Source organism: Branchiostoma lanceolatum, chromosome 5, assembly GCF_035083965.1.
Source record: "Branchiostoma lanceolatum isolate klBraLanc5 chromosome 5, klBraLanc5.hap2, whole genome shotgun sequence".
In the NCBI taxonomy this organism is placed as follows: Eukaryota; Metazoa; Chordata; class Leptocardii; order Amphioxiformes; family Branchiostomatidae; genus Branchiostoma; species Branchiostoma lanceolatum.
Window position 1 is genome coordinate 5,479,089 of NC_089726.1, and position 22,637 is coordinate 5,501,725.

At 41.8% G+C, this 22,637-nt stretch overlaps 2 protein-coding genes and 1 long non-coding RNA gene across 6 annotated transcripts; 2 read left to right on the forward strand and 1 right to left on the reverse strand.

Moving 5' to 3' along the window:
* Positions 1-792: 792 nt before the first annotated feature.
* On the forward strand, positions 793-4,415 carry LOC136434583 (zinc finger protein 62 homolog). Its single transcript, XM_066427463.1, has 2 exons — positions 793-951; positions 2,120-4,415. The coding sequence occupies exon 2, from the start codon at positions 2,241-2,243 to the stop codon at positions 4,005-4,007; it is 1,767 nt and encodes a 588-aa protein (XP_066283560.1). The 5' UTR covers positions 793-951; positions 2,120-2,240; the 3' UTR covers positions 4,008-4,415.
* An 8,444-nt stretch (positions 4,416-12,859) lies between these two features.
* LOC136434584 (uncharacterized) lies at positions 12,860-15,730 on the reverse strand. The gene is made up of 3 exons (XR_010755768.1): positions 15,527-15,730; positions 13,321-14,776; positions 12,860-13,248 (listed from the first exon to the last, which is right to left on the reverse strand). It is a non-coding gene; the product is annotated as an uncharacterized lncRNA (long non-coding RNA).
* A 197-nt stretch (positions 15,731-15,927) lies between these two features.
* Positions 15,928-22,519, forward strand: LOC136434588 (uncharacterized). Of its 4 annotated transcripts, none has more exons than XM_066427474.1 (3): positions 15,928-16,098; positions 17,914-18,330; positions 19,033-19,422. In XM_066427474.1, the coding sequence occupies exons 1-3, from the start codon at positions 16,054-16,056 to the stop codon at positions 19,156-19,158; spliced, it is 588 nt and encodes a 195-aa protein (XP_066283571.1). In that variant the 5' UTR covers positions 15,928-16,053; the 3' UTR covers positions 19,159-19,422. The 4 variants fall into 4 exon arrangements, with proteins under 4 accessions (XP_066283571.1, XP_066283573.1, XP_066283570.1 ...); XM_066427476.1 differs by having other exon boundaries at positions 17,914-18,348; positions 19,033-19,146; XM_066427473.1 differs by having other exon boundaries at positions 15,929-16,098; positions 19,306-22,519.
* Positions 22,520-22,637: the final 118 nt, after the last annotated feature.

Consider the following 22,637-nt stretch of genomic DNA (forward strand, 5'->3'; position numbering starts at 1 on the left):
GCCAGTTTGTTTAAATAAGCTTCATATGAATAACTGATGCAGATTTGATTGAATGTGAAACGTTAACGCTGTGCCGACAAACTGACAGGCAAGAAAAGTGCGCACACACCCACAAGTCACGTCACACCTCACACGGACAAGAGTTCAAATTTAAAGATCTCATAACTCCGTAAAATATCTAGAGTTGCTCGTATGTCTCGTTTAAATGTAGTTCATTCATTATGCAATATGGGTTTGAGTAACATTACCATGCGTCCATTGATCACTTCCCTTCACTCTTCGGTCGGTGAACTGCTGTTGACTTTGTCTTTTGACCCCTCAGATATTGAATTATCCTGGTCACTATATCTGCCATAACTTCTCCTCCTGTCACTCCCGTAACTCTGACATTGTCTGACCATCATTCCTAGGTGTGCAGCAAAGTTCGTTTTTTTTTTGTGACTTATTTCTAAGTGATTTTCTTTCGGGGCGAATTTTGATCAGAAAGGACTCAGTTTTCTGCTTGGAGGACAGAAGAATTAATATTTAAAAAATCTGGCCAAAATTGGTGACCTTTGCCATATGTTGACCTCTGAGTGATTGACACATGAATATTATCAATCAATGCATGGTGGAATGCACGATCAATACTTTCTCTCTGGGTGGACTGGCCCATTAGGACAGGGGGTGAAATCCTGGGGTCATTCGGAGTTGACCTCCTGTTTTTTTTACCTAAACAACCCTGACAAATCCTGTTTTGCATTGGGATAAAGACACGAAGTTTAATTTGAAATGTGGCTAGACGTGTTTTGAAGTGATCGTGTGTTACATTGGAAAGTCCATATGGTGGTCCCTCCCCTGGGTACGAGTGTGAAGTTCAGACTACGACTTTCGGCACGCCACTTCCATTCCTCGTCTCTGAATCAGTCATCTGTGAGTCGGGAGAAGGAAGTCCTCGTTGCTGAATCACAGGTAAGACGAAGAAAGATTTTGTCATAGTCTAATGATAACGATTTAGGAGAAAGGTTGGGAGAGAGCGATGAGTCAGCGATGTCTAAGTCTACTGTGGTTTGGCTGTGCTTTCTTCGGAACAGAAGGGAAGGGGCTCTTTGTCGCCGGGGTAATCTTTGGCACCCGGGTAGGAGTTTAATTGGCCAACAGCCTAGAGCAGGTCACCAACCACGTACATACACACAAAACCCTTACCGTGTAAAATTACTGCCGGTGCCAAATATCAATATCCTGGCGACAGAAAGACCCATCTTCCCCGGCCGGAGAGCCCGACGAAACCACGATAGACTGGACACCAGAGTATACAATTATAGGTGTAATAAGGGACATAATCGTTTCTCAATTCTTTTCGGCAGACCATTTAACCTGGAAGTGGAATCCTTATATCCTCTACCAGGCTCCACATGTGGTTGGAAAGAGTAGAAATCGGCCAAATAAAGTCTGCCCGAATTGCATAATAAGTCCCTTTCTGTACGTACAGACAGCTTGAATATTCCGTTGCTTCCCTTCTTGAACCAAAGCCTTTTGTTCCGCCAAAAGCGTTTTGAAAGAAATGCGGACAAAAGAGCTGGAGGTCTGAAAGGGAATGGAGATGAACGGAGCGTTGTCTGTTAGTCCTTTGTAAACAGCTATTCAAAGACAGCCTCCGATGCAGTCCAGCCTCTATCATATCAGGTCCTACCAGCCTCCAGATAGTAAATTCCTGTAGTGGGCCATGGCATATAACCTCATTGAGTGGACGAGTATCTGTCTATTTGGCCAATTTCCAGTCGTCTCTGGAGTCTATTAGAGAATAGTTGCACTCTACTCCATTCATTCTACGTTTAACTACCGACAGTTTTCTGATAGCTACCAGGTTATGATTGCTTGTCGATTTTGATTGCTTTCCATTGGAAAGAAAAAGGAAGATGGCGGACCACATCCGATAAGGCCCTTTACTTCATGTATGACCCCTTGGCTATTCTTTTGAATTTTCTACTTTTTGCTTGTACCTATATAACCCCATACATGCGTTAAACTTTTCTATTTCAAGATGAGATAGGATTTCAACATTTATTCATTACTTTGTTTGCTTTTTTATTGTATCGTAATATTTGATCAGTTATTCATTCTTTCACAATTTGATCAGATCGTGACGGGACGAGAAAACAACATCCCAGGATTCACTGCCCCGTGGTGCAGCGTCAAGTGAACGTCACGAGTGAAAATAAAATCTACATCTCCGACACGCAGTCTGTAAACGGAACGTCATGGCGCCGCGTGCTAAGAAAAGTAAGAGTAAAGGGAGGGTGAAGAAGCACACCTGTCAGTACTGTGACTACAAAACAAAAAACGCAGTGCATTTCATACATCACGTCAGGAAACACACCGGTGAGAGACCATACCAGTGCCAGCAGTGCGAGTACTCTGCATCACGGGAGGAGACCCTGAATATGCACATCAAGATAAAACACACCGATGAGAGACCATATCACTGCGAACACTGTGACTATTCAGCGGCAAACAAAAATGTCCTCGATAATCACGTGATGGCGAATCACACAAGTGAGAGACCATTTCAGTGCGATAAGTGCGACTATTCTTCAATCTACAAGGGCAGCCTCAAGCGCCACATCATGGCCAGACACAGCAACCACAGGCCGCACAAGTGCACAGAATGCGACTTTTCTACCGTGGAAAAAAGTACCTTGAAACGTCACATGGCCAGCCATGCCGACGTGAAACCATACAGCTGCGAGCTTTGCGAGTATTCCACCAACACGAACCATGGGTTAAAACGTCACATGGCGACACACACAGGCGAGAAGCCACACAAGTGCGATTTTTGTGATTATTCTGCGGCGGCCAAGTTCACTTTGAAGCGCCATGTGCTATCGTTACACTCCAGCGATAAGCCATACGCGTGCGACGTTTGCGATTATGCTGCGGCTTGCAAGTACAGTTTGAAACTGCACATGGTCCAAAAACATCAGGCTGGCGAGAAGCCATATAAGTGTGACACTTGTGGGTACTCCACGGCGTATGGGCAGAATTTGAAAAAGCATATGGCGACACACGCTGACGAGAAGCCATACAAATGTGACGTCTGTGGTCATTCCGCAACACTGTTGCAGAATTTGAAACGCCACATGGCTACACACACCGGTGACAGGCCTTACAAATGTGACTTATGCGAATATGCGGCGCCAGAAATGCACCGGTTGCAAGAACACATGGCACTGAAGCATAGTACTGATAAACCGTACAAATGTGACGTCTGTGATTTTTGTACAGCCCATAAGGGTAATTTGAAGCATCACATGACGACGCACACTGGTGAGAAGCCTTACAAATGTGACATTTGCGACTATTCTGCAGCACACGAGTCCAGATTGAAACACCACAAGGCCACTCATATCGGTGCAGCGGATAAGCCTCACAAGTGTGAGGTTTGCGATTATTCTGCAATATGCCTGTCTAAATTGAAACGCCACATGGCCACACACACCCGAGAGAAGCCTTACAAATGTGACGTTTGTGATTTTGCTACTGAACGAGTAGAGAAGTTAGAGCGCCACGTTATCACCACGCACGCTGGCGAGAAACCGTACAAATGTGACGATTGCGGTTATTCCACGGCAAACAAGACAAACCTGAAACGGCACATGTCCACTCACATCGGTGAGAAACCGTACACGTGTGATGCTTGCGGGTTTTCTACGGCACTTTTGGATTCACTGAAAAAACACATGGCCACACACACCGGCGAAAAACCACACAAGTGTGACATCTGTGACTATTCTACATCGTTCAAGCCGAATTTGAAACGGCACATGGGCACCCATACAGGCAGGGCTAAGCCATTTAAATGTGACGTGTGCGATTATTCTGCGGCTGAAATAGCTAGCTTAAAGGTGCACATTGATGTGAAACACTCTGGTGAGAAGCCATTCAAATGTGACGTTTGTAACTATTCCACTGCAGTGAGGTCTAATTGGAGACGGCACATGAAGAGACACACTGATGAGAAACCTTAGAAGCTGTTGCCTGGTATCCAATCCTATCATAGCTCCCGAAACCTTGCGGAGAGGAGACTAGGGGGCTACAATAGGTTTGGATACCAGACTATAGGAGTTGGCGCGTGTGGCCTGGCCTTCCACTATAGCCTAGGTTACACATAGCCGAACATGGCCTCCCGACTCTCCCCCGACCATGGTTGGAGTGATTCGGGAGTGATTCGGGAGCTAGCTCGGTTGGCGTTCGGCCGAGTCGGCTGGCGTTCGGCTGAGTCGGCTGGTGTTCGGCTGCGCCAGCCGAATGTTTTGAAAATTTCAAAACATTCGGCTCTGGACGGAGGGTCTGAAATGGGTCGGCTGGTGTTCGGCTGGTGTTCGGCGCGGTCGGCTAGTGCTCGGCTGGTATTCGGGATTGAGTCAGTAGTAAAATTAGAACCTTAACCACACCAGAAACACTACTGACTTACTCCCAACTAGTTTCCAACCTACCCATAACTCACCCCAAGGCCGTAGACAAAACTCTGCTAACTAATTCTCAACCAAGTGACTACTATCGGAACGTGGGCGAATCCCCCCGACCTTCACACGACCAAAAACAAAGAAGAACACTAAAAGCAGTATTAAAGCTAGCCATGATCCGAATTCGATCTCTCGGTGATGTTAACAACATAATAGAATGGATTATTTTAATTAAAACCTAAAATGACCCCTCTTTTGAAAGTCGCTGAATATGTCCATTTAAATTCGTGAGAGGGTCTGCAATCGGTCGGAGTTTAGTCAGGAGAGATTCGGCAGTCTGCGGCTAGAGGTCGGGCTGGTTGGGAGTAAGCTAGAAAGCATTCGGGGCCCATTCGGGAGTAATTCGTGTACTGGTTAGGAGATGATCGGCGCATGTTCGGCGCATGTTCGACGCCAAAGATAGGCGTGGCCCCAAAACTGGTCAGAATGCTCCCGAACTACCGCCGACCTGAGTCGGCTAGCGTTCGGGAGCCATGTTCGGCTATGTGTAACCTAGGCTTAAAGCATGTATATGTTAATCAACGGTTCGGCCATTTAGCCTGGGTGTCATCCTGTTTAGTTCCAGGCCCTATCTGTAATTTGGTGAAGGTAGAGCCTGTACTAAACACTAACAGGACTATTCTCCAAGCAGAGGTTTTGGTCGGGGGGTAGTAGTGGCCGGGGTTTAAACGGGTTTTTTTAACATTAATTTAAACCCCGGCCACTACTACCCCCGACCAAAACCTCTGCTTGGAGAATATAACAGGACCAGTATAGTCTGCGACCTGCCTTTCTTGCTGCGTTAGCGCTCGCCAGCCGTCACTAGCCAATCACGTTGCCGTCTATCGTCAACTGGCGACGTGATTGGCTGACAACATTCCATCTCACGACAGGAGGGCGATAATCTGATTGGCTGACCTAACGCAGCGAAAGACACGGATCTAGGGCCATTGCTTGACATATAAAAGCGACAGCACAAATGTTTTGCAAGTATTCCAATACAAATGTCTGCTTTATAAAATCGCATTGTCTGATCTGCAACATGAGTGAAAGATTGCTATTTGGAGTATAATCCTCTGTATACTACTTAGTATTAACTCTACAGTGTCTGCTTTACAAATCATATGGTTTGATTGGTGAAATATGTGGAACGTTTCGTATTTGGAGTATAGTCCTCTGTATACTACGTAGTTTTAACTTTACAGTGTGTGTACCGTGTTTAGCTATTAGCGGAAATCGGTGGAATAGAAATGCTGTATTTTAGCTCAACTAGTTTCAGTTCAGGCGTAGTATTACATGTGTATTACATGATGTTTAGTCCAATGTTTACCTTTACAGAATTGTTAGATCTTATAACATAGTCTTACTTATGCGAAAAGACCTAGATCAGGCAGGGCAGTAGAGAAATTGCGTTGTGTGAGAAACAGCAGATTTGATGCACTATATATACATAAGTCTGAATCTAGCGTATTATTCATTAGCCTGAGTACCAGCCTCCGTAGTGACCGCTGGCTCAATTCTTGTCGCATTCTAACCACGGCGACAAGAGAATTGGGCCAGCGGTCACTACGGAGGCTGATACTCAGGCTAATTATTCATATGACTTTATCAACAATGCACGTGCCAAGTTCGATTGATGGATCTAAATGCATGTACAGTATAGTAATAAAGCTCAACTGATAATTGAAATTGTACGTTTTGCGTTCCCTTTTCTGTCTGTTATTACTGTTACCTTCGCGACCGGGTGATGATTATTACAGTATCGCTTTAGATAATACAATGCTAAACTTTCTTCCAACACTAAGGTATTCACGGATCGAATTTTCGACGACCACTGTCGCCTTCTTCAGGATCAATAATGACCAACACTGCCGAACGTAAACTCGTAGTATCGCTTTAGCTTTGCCCATTCTTTCAACACTTTACTCACTCAGTTGTTCATTCGTTGAACCAAGCAAGGCGCTATTCCACTATATACACCTCGGGACGGGGCATAATCCATTGATCATGTCAGACGCACGCTTAAATGACTCCTTTTAAGCGAAAAAACAAATGATATCGTCACTGTCATGGCTGAGGTATGAAGAAGTGTCAAGCATGTTTAGTTCCCATTCTGTCATAGCCTGGAATCCAAACCTATGATAGCTCCCGAGTCTCTCTCAGCAAAAACTATTTGCGGAGAGAGACTCGGGAGCTATAATAGGTTTGGACTCAAGGCTAATTCTGTCAGCACTCGCCAATCAGAGACGGCAAACGCCCTCTAGCAGAGCGTACATGTACTGCACTGCAGAAGCACAAAGTAATGGGTATGCCACAAATGTTATTTTGATAACCAGGCTATGAAATCGAGTTGACCATTGACACCAGCGAACTGGAAATGGGTTGAAGGATCGTCATATATGCATTATTTTTCATGCATAATTCCCATAATCAATATGTAAATGAGATAAACTTCCACAATCGACTGCTATAATTCAAGCAAATGAGGACCTTATTTTCATATTCAAATAGAAACCAAAAAGTTGACATAATTTGGCGAAAGCATGAGGCCTTCAAAGTCTAGTTACTCAATCAAATCTGACTACAAAAGGACGGTTACCATGGTGCCTTGAGACAAAATGAATGCAGACGTCATAATGAAATCAACTTTATTTCATTTCTTTTAGTGTTTAAAAACATTTGCTTATTTTAATGATCAAGTTATGTGATAAATATTAATAGAAACAGGTCATGTGTATAAATAGATAGTATAGGGTTTCATGCAAAAACAGTGCAGTGCCATTTTATGTATCAATATTCTATATCTTCTTTTATAAGGTAAAATCTAAATCAGAAAAAAAAGTGAACAAAAATTGACTTCTCATGTCAAAATGTTAGAAATAAAACAATACACTACTGAAATATTGATGACATTGTTCCAAGTATCATTCAACTCTTTTTTTTTTCTTTTCAAAGTTCATACTTTGCATAAGAAAGAGATGCATGTTGTCGTTTATAGCACCCACATAAAGTAGTAGATTATAACAAAAAATCTACTATATAGTATTTTCCATTTAGGAAAAGTTCATATTTGAAACTCATTCAGTCATTGTTTCTGGGTATAACAGATATCTACTGCAGTCATGCATATGCTGTCTTTTGTGGTCCCTGAGTTGCTATGGCCTACTGTTACTATGGTGACAAGAACACTTTCATGTTTACTGTTGTCATGGTAATCCTACTGCCATGGTGACTTAACCATGACTAACTAATCTGCAGCTGTATCACCTTTGACTTTGACTGGCAGTGTACTTCCAAGTTCACAGATGTTGACATTGACATTTGACCTCTCAGGGACTGGACTGCCATGGTCACTGCTGTTGACATTCGTCTTTGACCCCTCAGAGATTGAACTATTGTCCTTTGACAACTCAGAGATTGCACCATCCTGATCATTGATGTTGACATTGTCTTTTGACCCCTCAAAGATTGGACTATCTTGGTCACTGCTGTTGACATTGTCCTTTGACCCCTCAGAGATTGAACCCCCCGGGTCACTGCTGTTGACATTGTCCTTTGACCCCTCAGGGATTGAACTATCCTGGTCACTGCTGTCCTTTGACCCCTCAGAGATTGGACTACCATGGTTGCTGAGGTCAACATTGACTTTTGACCTCTTGGGGATGGGAATACCATGATGACTGCGATTGTGCCAGTCCAGGGCATGCTGCTGTCTCCCAGAGTAGTCGCACTTGTCACACTTGAAGGGCTTCTCGTCCGTGTGGATGCGTATGTGGACCTTCAGGTTCTGTGCATGTTTGAACTGCTGTCCGCAGTACTCACAGATGTACCTGCTCTCACCTGTGTGAACCACCTGATGTTGAACCAGGTTAGACAGGTGCTCGAACCTGAGGGTGCAGCCCTGCCATGGGCAGGCTACGGGCAGGTGATCCCTGTGCTGGGCGTAGTGCTTGTTCAGCTGTGCTCGGGTGGGGAAGGTCGCAGAACACGTCTGGCAGTGGCCAGCCCTCACTTTCTTGTGCTTACACACATGCTTCTCGAGCAATTTCTTCTTGGAGCAGAAGAAATTACAGTCGGGGCACCTGAGCATCTTGTGGATACGGAGATGGTACATGACGGCCGTCGGGGTGGCGAACTCACGGTCACACGTGTCACATCTGTACGTCGTAGTGTCGGAATGAGTGAAACCCTTCTCGTGATCCTGTATATGGGACTGATACAGGGACTTCACTTTGAACTCTTTTCCACAAGTTTTACAGGCAAACTTTTCATCTCGAGGTAACAGGGTTGCCTTGGACTGTTGAGATGAGATGACGCTTTCCTTTCTTGGTGTGCTTTCTTGAGGTTGGGGTATGTTTTCTTGATTTGACCCAGCATTGTATTCCTGTTTTATAACGTTCTGAATCTGAGTGTCAATTTTCCTTTTCTTAGACCCCTTTTCTGTTTTTGTTTTCTTTGACGGACATATATGCTTGGCCAATACCTTCTTTTTGGAGCAGACGAAACTACAGTCCAGACACTTGAGCCTGTTATGTATGCGCATGTGGTACAGAACGGATGTTTGGGTGGCAAATTCCCGATTGCATGTGTCACACCTGTACAGCATGTTGTCTACCTGGGTGAAACCCTTCCTGTGATCGTCTAAGTGGGATTGAAACAGGGATTTCACTTTATACACTTTCCCACAGGTTTCACAGCCAAACTTCTCATCCTGAGGTGACAGGACTGGCTTCTGTTGTGGAGTTGGTGTGATGTTTTTTTGCAGGGGTGGTGTGGTCTTCTTTTGGGGTTTTGTGGTATTTTCTTGCCCGCTGTGTTCTTTCAGAAATGGGGTGATGTTTTCCTGTAAACTAGACCCAGCGGTGTTCTCTTGTTTCACAACAGTCCACTTCTGTGTGTCTCCAAACCCCACACGTCTAGGCTGTTGTATGACAGACAGCGGCACAGCAAACCGTAAAGGGTCTATGTGACTTCCTCTCCTGCTAGACTCTTGCATCTGCGATGTTCTAACTTCAGCTTGGTCTCTTCCGACAGCATTAGACCCCATTGGTCCTACTGAAAGGTCATTTACAGCTTTATATGGAAAACTGCCTTGTGAAGGGTGATATGGAAAAGGATGTTGCCATGGACGGGATATGGTCCAGTTTGGTTGGCTAAATGGTATACGTAAATTGCTCTGAGTCTGACCCGGAAAGCCATAAGTGTTAGGTTGGTGTCCTTGTGTCATTGCTATGGTCTCCCAGTAGTGTCTTTGGTAATAGTCTGTACTTACATAACCTGGCCTTGAAGGATATGTTGCTTGCTGCTGATAGATATTTGTGCTTGCAGATGCTCCACTTGTGTTTGCATTGTTTTCAGGCTCCACTTTCATCAATCCAAACCCCATGGACATAGGTGGAAGTTTTTGACCAATGTTTAACTGGCCTGGTTTGGCCATGGAGAGATGGAAGTTTGCTGGAGAATTTTTGGAAGTCTGTGGCTCTCGCTTTACCACTTTCATGTCCATCGTATCTAGTTCGTGTGACAGATGTTGCTGGGTCTGTAGTGCCCTCTCGGTGTGCCAGGCAAAAGCCATACCTTCAGCTTTGCAGACATTGCCTGACATTGGTGATTCTCGCTGGTGCATTGTGTTATTTCCCTTTTGCTGAATCTCAGCCAATACATTTGTGCTTGAACCTGTAACTTGCATCTCACCTGCGCTCCTTCTGTTCTCCTTCCCTACATGCATATTGGACATTGTGCCAAGTTACAAGCATTTAAACTCCAAGGAGCTTGAGATCTTTGGAACTTCAGCAGCTGCGGTGATGGCGACAGTTCACAGACACTATCTGTAAAAATAAATAAAAAACATGTGTGTCAATAGGAATAGTTGCAAAAAAGTTTAACAGCAGTACAGATTTGTGAAATGGTCCATTTATGCTTATAATGCACGGCGGAGGAGGGCGTTCTCACCTAAATTGTGTACTTGTGCTATTTTCCAAGCTAAGGTTTCGATCGGGGGGGGGGGGGCAGCGGGGGCTAGTAGTGGCTGGGATTTTTAGTGCTGCCCTTCATTCACTGCCTTTGTGAGATTATGATGAAACCAACAGAATGCAACTTACTTTCATTTTCACCAAAAGAGAGATACATTTGCAGTGCTTAAAGCTGTATAACTTATCTTGATCGGGTGCAGGGCAACACTCCTCTTGTTGGAGTAAAGCATCCAGGGTATATAAGGGTAATGATTCAATGAAACATGTAACTGTGTAACTGTAAGGTCTGTAAACAACTTTCACCACACCACACAATGAAAAAGATGGAATAAATTCAATAATCCAAATGACATGATCTGGGGTGAACATTTGGTCTATTTGCTTGCCAATGTTGTCTTTATAAAATAAGTTTCTCTTTCAATTTCTATCAACAACATGCAGTATACATTTGTCCCATTTTACCCTGTCCTTTTCCTAACTGGAAAACCATTTATTCATTCATTCATTCATTAATTCATCAAGCCCACTGTCACACCTCTGTTGAGGGATGGTACAAATGTAGTTCGGATGTGGTCGCAAATATTTTCCAGGGAAGTGAACTCTTTTGCTTTGTAAGCAGGTTTTCCAAGTCGTCATACTAGTAGGTTCAATTGATCTAATACGGTATGTCTTTTAGAAGACTTTCACTGAACAAGTTTTTTTTCACAGACACTCCCCCATCCCCCACTATGGTCCTTACTGGGACGTCCCTAGCCAAAATGGCGGGACATAATTTCCCGTCTGGTGCGATATGCCTATTCATTGAGATTCACAACAAGAATATAACTTATCATTAGCAAACAAAACAGCAAGTTACACATATGAAACAACATTATCGATGTATCAAACATATTTACACAATATCACACATCAAAGAAACGTCAAGTATGTGGATACCGCTCCACTGAAATTATTCTGTTTTTGGTCGAGGGACCGCCGACAGCGCAAAAGCTAAAAAGGCGGATAAATTTTCTCCGGGTCCCAACAAAACAGACCAGGTCATCTGTTATGCTTCTGACGCTTTGACGGCGCCGTTTTGTGATAACTATCGTTTAGAAACTATCCCTGACAGAAACCATAGCTTTAGGGACCATTTTTAGAAAAAAAGAAACTGTAGAAAGGTGGTAGAAAACGGTAGGTTAGGAGAAGTCTTGGTATACGTAGGCGAGCCCATCTTCTCAAAACATCGAGAGTAGGTGGTTAAAAATAACAACAAAACAGTGAGTTAAACACTGTCAACTAAAAAATACCACATACCAGTACCATATAGAAACCCTGGACTGTAGCTTGTCTCTTAAAACCGTTGTTTAAGACGAAACAGGTGACGATTTGCTGCAGTTTTGGTTGTACCGTTATGTGTGTGACTCCATAATTTTTCGAACTGCCCGCGGTCCCACGAGGGGGTCGTCTGATTTTATCCATCCCAGAAACCTTTGCGATACAAAAACTCGTTCCCATGCCACAGTTCAAAACTTTGTAATATTAGACAGAACTTTGATCATAAAAACATATCTATTCTTACATTTCGACCATCGAATACTGTGACCTGTACTCAACCCAGTGGGCATTATCAAACAAAATGTAGGCCACTACAATTCAATTTCTTGGAATACTGCAGAGATATGACAGGACTTCTTATCTGCAACTTTTTGTCATCCTTTTTCAAACTAGTAAAAGCTCAAGCCCTGAATCTGAGATCCAAGCAATTTGGTATGGTCTAGTTTACTTTTACTTAAATAAACAATAAAAAACAATAACTGCTGAATATACTGTAATCTATATTTTATTATAGTGCAGTTGCAACTTGAATCGTTTTTACATTAAAATATAACATTTAAATTAGGCAACAAATAAATGTATACAAGTAAACCTGAATACATTATTAACTTGCTTACTTACAGGATTAACTTACTTCAGATGGCTTCCAAGGGGTAGCAATCATAATTTGTCATGACTTGATGATATACATATAAATTATAGTTTTTATATAATATAGATGTGAATACTTTAAAGTTTTCATCTCTTAATCAGTTTAAATAAGCGCTTAACTTACATTGCCAGTGGTTCAATTCATTCCTGCCTTTCTCACAGACCCTTTCCTATTCACTGACATACATGTATATATTAAATCAAATGTGTATGAAAGCACACAATACTTAGTGTGAAATTGATCCATATCCCAGACCTTTTACAAAAGTAATGTTCTACTTGCATTTTGCCTTCATAATAGTCTAAAGTCTTGGTAGCATGAATCTTTTTTTTGTGAGAGACAACAAAAGTGCTCATCCTGTAACAGCCTAGGGTTGTAAATGTACTGTAAATCAAGGAGAAATTAAACTTTAATTTCTCCTTGATTTACAGTACATTAAAGTACAATGTACCAATCATATACACTTACTAGAATATACTGTACATCTTGAACCTTTTGCAACAGTTTGGATTAGGCATTTTTGTGTCAACCACAAATTCATGACTTCGTGAATGTGCATTTCCAATGTTACACTACTGTACTACAGAATTCTTTCAACCGTGAACTTAGAACAACACAATACACTTTTCCATAAAATAAAACCATCACGAAAGTTTCAAGATTTATAGTATTATTCTCAGTGCTAATTGGACTGTGACCTAATTAGATTAGTCTAACATGCGCTCCACTTGATCTATTTTACCTTGGGACATAGACACTAAAGGTCATTCTTACCTGTTTTTCAGATAACTGTGAGTCACAAGTGAAAACATAACAATGCAACCTTCACAGTTCACACTTTTGGAGATGATCCAAAAGCAAGAGCTTGTACAGACATACCTGTACAAGTGACAACCTCTACATAAGGACCACCTGGCCAATGTCAACACTTTTTCTGTGGTCTCCAGTAGATAATCTTCTCATTGACACAAGCATTAAGAATCCTGTCTACATAAATAGTGATGATTTTGGCCTGTATGTTTTGCACCAGTAGCAGCATCACAAGCAAGATTTTTGCACGTTTACAAAACGTACATTTGTACTTAATGACATTAGCATTCTGATAACAAGTTACTGTGAATCTTGAAATTTTAGTGCTTTTATTTTCACGGTGACGTCTCCACCGTGAAAATGCAATTCCATTGTACCTCTTCTGTACAACAGAATTTGTAAATGTTAAGCATACCGCAAAATTAAGACAAAAATATATGAATTTACGGTATTTTGTTGGATGTTTGGTGTTCTATATGCATTGCAGTAGTAGCTAAGACTTATAATGAATAAAATATTTGTAATTGTAACATTTAATGGTACTACTATTACTTATCCGTCATTTGGTTTTTCCTTGCAATACTACTTACAATAAACTTCACTGAAAAAAAAGAAACTATAATAAAACAATTATATTGTTAGCATAAAATACAGCGCCAGCTGTTGACAATCCTTTGGCAACAAAACATTCTGTTTGAATTCATCTATCTATCGCAAGCCACCCAACCTGGCTCACCTTATTTAGCTGCTTTTTTTTTTAAACACACTTCCATCTTTCTAATGGTTTGTCTCTTTACTGTGTTGTTTGCAACATAGTGCACATCTATAGTACTCTCACACTTATTACCTTTGAAGACTTAATCTGTGCATGCGCAGCTGTTGTGATAGAAATTCTAACAACACCATACAGCTATACACCTTCAAGAAATTATCTAGCACCACCCATACCTTCATTTCATGACTTTGCATCACATTCACATGTGCTTTTGTTGTTTCACAATTCCTTTCACATTCTACCATAACTAATTTACAACTGTACGGTGGTATTTCTACTTCTTTAGTGGCTTGTATAGTCTCTTCAATCCTGGAGCTGTTTCGTGAAGTTTTCTCGATCTGGGAGTAACAGTTCTCTACTTCTGTGAGATATCTCTGTGAGTCTTCTAGACTGTCTTGTGCAGAGGACCATTTCTCACAGGGAGGCACATCAACTTTTAGACCTTCCAAAGTGCATTTCCATGCATCAAGTTGTTGCTTTGCACCTTTTTTCTGCTGCAATTGTTCTGCTCCATTCTGGCCTTTTTCATCACTTGTGTGTACACTAGTCACATCTGGAAGAACTCCATTTTCTCTTGGATACATTACAGTCTTTGTAGGATCGTGGACTATACTCTCCTTACAACAGGCCGCTCCAGAATGGACGTCAGTTTTTCTATCTCTTACATCGTCCTCAGTCTCTCTCAGAATGGACATTGTCACTCCACAGTGGACTTTTCCAGTGACATCAGAAATGACGAACTCGTCTCTGGTGCTGATCGTCAGGCCTGTTTGGGACAACAAACAGTACATGTAATTTACTTTTCAGCAAAATGGGTAAACTGCCTAACTAAATATAACACGATGATACAAAAAAATTGATAGTAGCTAATATTATTAAGTTCCACACGTGTATCTATAATAATGAAGAGCGGTCTAAACTGGAACAGTCCTATCTGACCGAAAATTCTACTCTACTCTACTCTACAACTAAGATGGAAGAGGTGAAGTGTGGGACAAAAACCAAAAACAACATTCAAGAAGCCAGCCACCAGCTTTGCTTTCCAACAACAATGATTCCATTGTCCAATCAATCAACTCAAGACAATAGCAATGCACACGTGTTGTTAGGACAAAAGACTGACAGCGTCATCACAGCTTGTCAACATACGTACAAATTATGAAAAATATTCTTCTTCTTTCCCACAACATACTCGACACAAAAAAAACTATATATTTAAACGCCATCCTAGCCGATTCGAGCCTTCGGTTTAGAAAAATAGCTCTGATTCTTTTACAAATATGTTTATGAGTAGAGTAGTTTATAATATTCAACAATGAAAGCAAACTAAAATCTACAGAATTTACCTTACAATCTACAGAATTAACATTATTCTGTAAAATCCAACATTGTCTTTACAGATATAAACTGTGCTTATAATTCAAAGCCTAACAAAAATTATTGTGTATGATTTTTTAAAGGGAGGGCTAGCTTGGGGGCACACGGTTACCTCCCAACAAAGAAATAAAACACGTACCGTTCGGCCCACAGGTAAATAATAGGGTACAGCTCATCCCAGGTGTATCTCTGTACCAGGTACAGCCCGAAAAGTTCGATTTCTGTCACCCAACACAGCATAAGAAAGGCGCACAACACCAGTAATATAGCGCTAAACATGGCCGTCTTTCATTCCTCAGGCCGATGGTTCCGCCACCTCCTAAAGAACAAGACCGCATAGGTACATACCCGCCATTCCAGATTAGAGCGTAAACTGGACGTCTGGGTCTAGAATAAGGTTATAAAAAACATCAATCACAATTTTGTATTGATAAATGAATAACTTAATATTTGAAAACTGTCACTATTTTGTCATATTGCGCTTTTTGAATACATAATTGTATTCATATTGCAGTCAAGGGGGGTAAGCTATGGGGTCGTTGCTGAGAGGATTAGGTCAGAGGTTAGCGTCTGCAGCATGATGGCGGTCTAGACAAATCTTCTCTCTCAACAACAACGGAAAAAAGCTCCCCTACCGCCGTCAAATCAGCACGTTATCTCTCCAAAATGGCAACGTACGACTGCTGGAACAGTCCCACACCTGTGGATCAGGTAAGTTGCGGTGAAATTTGTTGTTCCTCCCGAAAAGTCTTTGTTCTGCTTTGTGTAAAAACCGGTGGTCTTTTTGTTTCACTTTTCATACTGGCCGCCATGCGCGCCTCACAGGTGCAGGTGTTTGTTGTTGTGTAATGGAAAAAAATCACCGTAAAAACCGAGCCAGACATTCTTATTTGGCTAACATGGTTTCCAAAGTATTGTAGGTTAACAGTGATTGTGGCGTCGTAGCGTTTGTTTTTGTCCGTATGCGGGTTTTATCGCCAGGGAAATGTTGACTTGATCTAGAAAATGTGCCCACGCCGCGGTATCAGATTCCAAACAGGCATGCCGCCTGGCGGCTGTCTGTAAATATGCAAGTGGGCCAAGGACACATTGTGTTTGATTCGTCCCAGAATTTCGGACAAATCGTTACAGATTGAGTTATCTGAGCGACTTGTTCGGGGAGGAAACTGAGCTATGTGATCAACCGCGATCCTTTTAATAATTGATGAGTAACGCCATGGCCTCCAAGTACACATAGATTACTCAAGCCACAGTAGCAGAACTGAGAAATGTTGAGTCAACGCCCAAAGGATAGTAACTGTCGTTGGATATAAATTTCCGCGTCAATATTTATTGGCAGGGTGTGGCAGTTAAATGGGTGCTTTAAAAAATCTTCACAAAAGCTCATTGTATTTTCAACTTTTGCTGTCCTTTAAAAGACTGCAAGAAAACTGTTTTTTTCCCGTCAAAAGTGTGACCTGGTTGAACCTTTTGAATGATTTTCGACCCAAGTTTTAAAAAAGATAATAATTCACTGTTAGATGTTTTCACTTAAAGAAATTTGAATTTTCTGAGCAGTATTTTCTGCACATTTGCTTCCCAAACACAAAAGAAGCCTTTATACAGGTATCATCTGCTGTGTGGTCACATTTGCATAACAATAGGAACCCTGTCAGCTGGAATCAATTATGTTGTTGTTTAACCTGGTGGCCGTTACTGTCTCCTCCCTGAGACAAAAAGGTGTGTATTGAGGTAGAAGTGATTCCATGTTCAGTTCATCCTCGGTGAGGTGTCTCACATACGTATACGTGTTGAGCATGACACACCCATGGGTTTGCCATCCATTGAAAATTTGAAAGACCATGTGCGAAATGTATGATAAAGCAAATAGCAACTGTTTCTGAAAGTGATAACCTATATAACAATGGTGGGGCTAGGATAAAGAAAGCAGATACATTGTAAGATTACTAAGAATGTTAGTGATTTCATTTGATATAGATCTACTGTGTACAACTTATAAGTGAGAAGAAAAGTAAATTGTAGTCAAGACTTGGCAAGAAAGTGTCCTTTGGCCTTGGGGGCACTATTTTTTAGCCTGGTATCCGTTTTTCATCAGTAGAAATTGAACAATCAAGGTGCCAGAGGGTTCAGCCAATGGTTCCCAATAGTATTTGGGAAAGTTGCAAGGAGCAACGTAATAGAAGTTAATCTGCTCTTTATGGGAACAAAGTTGGTAATGTAGCACTTGGAATCATTAAGGGCAATAAATCATCTGACACACATTTGGCAACCATGTATATCCAAGATTCAGAAGGTGCATAGCTGACAATCGGCAGGGCTAGCCCTTTGTGATGCTAATAGCAACAGGCTACTAGTGATTGGGCAGTTCTGGCTGTGTGTGCTGAACAGCCAAACCAGTAGATAAAAAAGAGTAGCTGGCAATTTGTCTTTGTTGTTGCCTTCAACAGAACAGCCTTGCTTGACTATAGTTCTCAGTGTGAGGTGTGCCTCTCCAGCTAATTGACAGTGTTGATGTGTTTCCAACAGGTGCAAGGGTGCAAGCGCCAGCACGAGTATGCCTTCTCCGTCCAAGAAGATGTCGATCTGGAGTCCGTCAACCCCAAGCGAGCATGCCAGGGTCTCCTTTCACTCTTTGACCCAGACGACACATCCATGGATACCGACATCCAACCAGTAACGTGGGACGATCGGCCCACCAACCAGCCACCCAGCCAACCAAACATAGACTCTGGTAACACCAGGCCTCTGGACGCCAACCAGAACGGTGCTACCTTTCCCGATCAGGATGTTGCTGTGGAAATGGAGGAAGGCCCCACCCCGAAACAAACGCCGCCACACCGCTTCTTCGTGTCGGGTAATTCGTACCTGTCGCCGGTGCTGCAGCCGGCCAGTCCGCAGCAGGCCTGCGGACCGTCCATCGGCGAGATGACTCACCCCTGCAAGGTACCACACTTCTTCTAGGTACTGTTCAAACCCTTGTGTAATTCTGGAGGGTGATGGGCCTCTTGTGTATAAAATTGTTGCATGAACATAGTGGTAGTAGACTTAGTTGCACATACTGTTCATATAACTGATTTGTACTGTGCAGTAAGGTTGAACTGAAACTCATCCATGCAAAGTACCACACTTTTTCTAGGTACTGTTCAAACCCTATGATTCTGGAGGGTGGTTGGCCTCTTGTACATGTGTATAAAGCGTGTTGCATGAAACATAGTGGTAGATAGAAGATGTTCATGTAGTTGTGCATAGTGTTCATAATCATATAACTAGTTTACACTGTACAGTAAGAATACTAAGATGATGAACTGAATCTTGAAAGTACATGGCTAGTAAAAAAGAGCAAAAAAGAAACCCAGGCATGTAGCTTCAATATCCTGCGTACCATCCTATTACTACCAGGGCTCCTATTCTTGGTTCCCTGAAATAGTAGCCCCAGTACTAAAATAGGATGGCATCCAGGCTAAATAGCTAGCTATGACCCTGTAATTTAGTGTAAACAAGTCTTGACCCTGTTTTAGCTGACTGTAAAATACGCATGTGGCCTTGCTAAAAGATGCTGAGTAAGTAGGTGACCCCATTACTAGTATTAGTTACTCGGCTGCCCTTAAAGCGTTAACTGATGAGCCGTCCGTGTTTCTTCGACAGACCGCGCCCACTTCCCCAGCCTTCGTCGGTCAGGGCTTCCTCCCGATCCCGTACCACAGCTCCACATGTGTGCGTTGTCTGTCCGGCTCGGCTGGCCACATCAACCACCTTGACCTTTACCACTGAGGTGACCTCGAGCATGACCCCTGACCTTTGCTACTGGGATGGCAGAATGGCATGTCCCCTTGGTCTATCTGATGTTACCCAAAGCATGGCCCTTGACCTGTATCACTTAACTAACATGATCATTGCACCAATCTTTTTCTTCAATAGATGTCACCTCTTCCTCACGTGCTGGGCTACCTGAACCGAAGCCCGTCCTACAATTCCCGTTGTCTACGCTGCACCGCTGGCGAGGGCGGTCACTTTAACCATATAGACGTATATCCTTGGGAGCCATACTAGTGATGGACATATGTAATTATACATGTATGTCAAGATTTTACCTTAAAGTTTAACATATCCACACTGTGCTGTCTAGTGAGGTAAATTTGGACTGCCTAGGTGAAAAGAGCTGTACTAAGAAGAGAATGTAGATGAATCATGAAAGGCTGCTAGTGTTATGAGACCTTGCCAGGTGGAAGTGTAACAACAGCACTAGGATAGTGTCCACAGACTCCACACTTACATACTTTACTACACTATCCGAATCCGATGTTATACTATGGAGAGTTGGAAGGAAACAGCATTTCCCAATGATCTAAATTTTGTTGCCCAAAGCCGCTCCATAGTCACGGCACAGTTTGGTCTAAAACTCTGCAGAACCCAAAATTTGTGTTTTTATTTGATATCTTGCTCAGACTTGCTGGCAGATGGACAAGTATATTTGGTGGCCCAATGCCAATAGTAAGTTGCCATGGGCTATATTGGGACAGGTTCAGATGCCAAATCATGTTGCAAACAGTTGGATCCTCGCCAGGACTGTACTTAACCATCCGTTGTGTGTGTGTGTCTATATACAGAACATCTGTATTTCTTAAGTGAAGGAAACTTGAGTCGTACAGAAAAACACTTTTTTTGCTGAAGGAAAATCTCTGCCCACATTTTTGTATGTTTTTTACTTTTGGTACAGAAAAGTATTTTGTTACATGGTCTTTTATATAGTTATCACACTTAGTGTATCTATTGTTACCACTGTCAACAGACCTTGTTGGAGTTTATCTAGGGAAAATTCACTGGATAAAGAAAATAATCACCTTTCTTGGTGTTTTGCCTAGATTGACTCAGTCTAAGTGTCTAAAAGTCCAACCTAACTCAAGGATTTTGATACCACACTGACAACCTCAACCGGAATGCCTTTAGCCTGCCCTAAGAACACAACCAAGAAAACACTGACGCTCGCAAACTGGTTCCTCATTGCCTTGTGGCCTTGTTTGTGAAAGACAAGTCTTGTACTGTAAATCTTGAGACTTTCGCAATGGTTTTGTTTTTACGGTGGCCTCTCTACAAATTCATGACATCAGGAATGTGCATTTCCAATGTAGTACATATGCCACAGCATTATTTCAACAGCGAATTCAGAATGCAGTGAAAAACTCCTTTCACCTCTTACCACGAAATATAAAACCATTGCAAAAGTAAATGAATTTACAGTATGTAACACTATACATTTTACAGAGAAGCTGATCACAATCAATCAATCTTTTACGCTCAAGCATTAAGTGTAGATCAAAGGAGTCAATGAGGAATCATTGCGATAAGCATATCCAGTGGTATTATCCATTCTTTGGGGAATTCCATTTGTATAAGAAAGATTTTCAGGAACATTTTGACTGTTACAAGTACAAATGTGCTATGTACAATCCTTCATCAATCTATGTCAAGTGTTACAATCACCATTGGCCAGTACGTATATATACTCAGGGGTGCCAAAGAATACATACGAATTTTACGGAATACATACAAATTTTACGGAATACATACGATCCATTACTAGAAACATACGATCCGTATGGAATACAAACGATCCATTACGCAGAAACATACGATCCGTACGGAATACATACGATCCATTACGCGGAATACATACAATCCTTACTAATTTGCTGGCCATCGCACTAGCACCGAATCTAGCTTTGTCTTGTCCTCCTAGTTGGTCTAAGCCTACATCAGTCTTGATTTATTGCAGTTTGAGATTCTTAGAGTTTAGCCGGATGGGATACGCCATTATTAAGCTCTTAAAAGCCAAGATATCGTATGAAGAACTGGTTATTCCGATTCCGCCATGTTGAATTTGCCGCCGGTGTCACGTGATCCAGGCACATTTCTAAATTAGTAAGGATCGTATGTATTCCGCATAATGTATCGTATGTATTCCGTACGGATCGTATGTTTCTGCGTAATGGATCGTATGTATTCCGTACGGATCGTATGTTTCTAGTAATGGATCATATGTATTCTGTAAAATTCGTATGTATTCCGTAAAATTCGTATGTATTCTTTGGCACCCCTGTATACTGCAGTAAGCTGTAAACAAATGGTCAGTTAAACATATCTGAAACACTACCAGGGATAGCCAACCTATTTGTGATTTTTTCCTGTTCTAAATGTTTTATTTTGAGATGAATATGGAAAACTAAGTACATCTTTGATACTTAATGATTTTTTTACTATGTGAAAGCTGTTTTTGCATATTTTTATGCTATGTATCTAAAAAGCCCAAATATGTAGGCCACAAGACTTTACAAATGTCACTGATAATGGTGCCATGGATTTAAAACAACAAGCATAGACCTCTGCACAAATGCAGTAGTTGCTGTTAATATTGCTGTGTTTTTTTGTTCATTATATTGTGGTGCACTTGCCAGAGATGCTATTGTAGCCACCTATGTACTTAAGGTATCAAGAAAGCATGGAAGCAATACCAGGCAATAAGATGCATGTACTTAAAGGATACATCCAGGAAAGCTTTGTAGTACATATCACTGTCAATATTAGACGGGTCCCCAGTGAACCGTGTTGTACAGTAAGTTGTCGGTTGTTTAATGAACTTAAGAGCTTTGTTTAGTGCTGTTTTTTCAGTGTTTAGTGAGGCCCATTAAATGGTAGTCTCAGGTGCTGGCCTTTAGTGAAGAGTTTGTTTTCAATTAACTTGTATGTTTGCGTGGACCACAGAGTTTGTTTATACTTTATATTTCTATAGGTAGTCTAGTTGAGAGTATAGAAAGTGTGTTGTAAGAGTTTATCTTATATATATTGGTAAAATCTATGTCGTTTTTAGTTTGTTGGTGGGTACACCATCATATGAACTGTGATATGGAGACAAGAACATTCCAGTTGTCATTTAAGAGTGACTATCAGTGTTAGTATGTTTTTGTAGTAAAGAAACAGTATTTTAGAACGCAGTGGTGCAATTTTTGAGAATTTGCAAATGCCAGAGGTGAAGTGTATACTGTAATTTTCTTATACAAGTGTGAGTTACACTTATTGGTGTAGATGTACTATTATATTCCCTCTTGTTGTACCAAATAAAATTTGATAAGTTTCACTCTTTTGTATTTGTCATGACATTGGAAGTGCGTTTCGGCCCTTCATTTGCAACCAAGAGATGTAGGGAAAACCTAGCCTGGGTACCATCCTCTGCTCTGCTGGCTCAATCGCTTGCC

What these genes read in the sequence shown, in the direction of transcription:
- LOC136434588 (XM_066427473.1), top strand. Translation starts at nt 16,054, where the DNA reads ATGGCAACGTACGACTGCTGGAACAGTCCCACACCTGTGGATCAG. An exon ending in GTCCCACACCTGTGGATCAG is followed by an intron (nt 16,099 to 17,913) that starts GTAAGTTGCGGT and finishes TGTTTCCAACAG; the next exon opens with GTGCAAGGGTGCAAGCGCCA. An exon ending in AGATGACTCACCCCTGCAAG is followed by an intron (nt 18,331 to 19,305) that starts GTACCACACTTC and finishes TTTCTTCAATAG; the next exon opens with ATGTCACCTCTTCCTCACGT.
- LOC136434583 (XM_066427463.1), top strand. Translation starts at nt 2,241, where the DNA reads ATGGCGCCGCGTGCTAAGAAAAGTAAGAGTAAAGGGAGGGTGAAGAAG.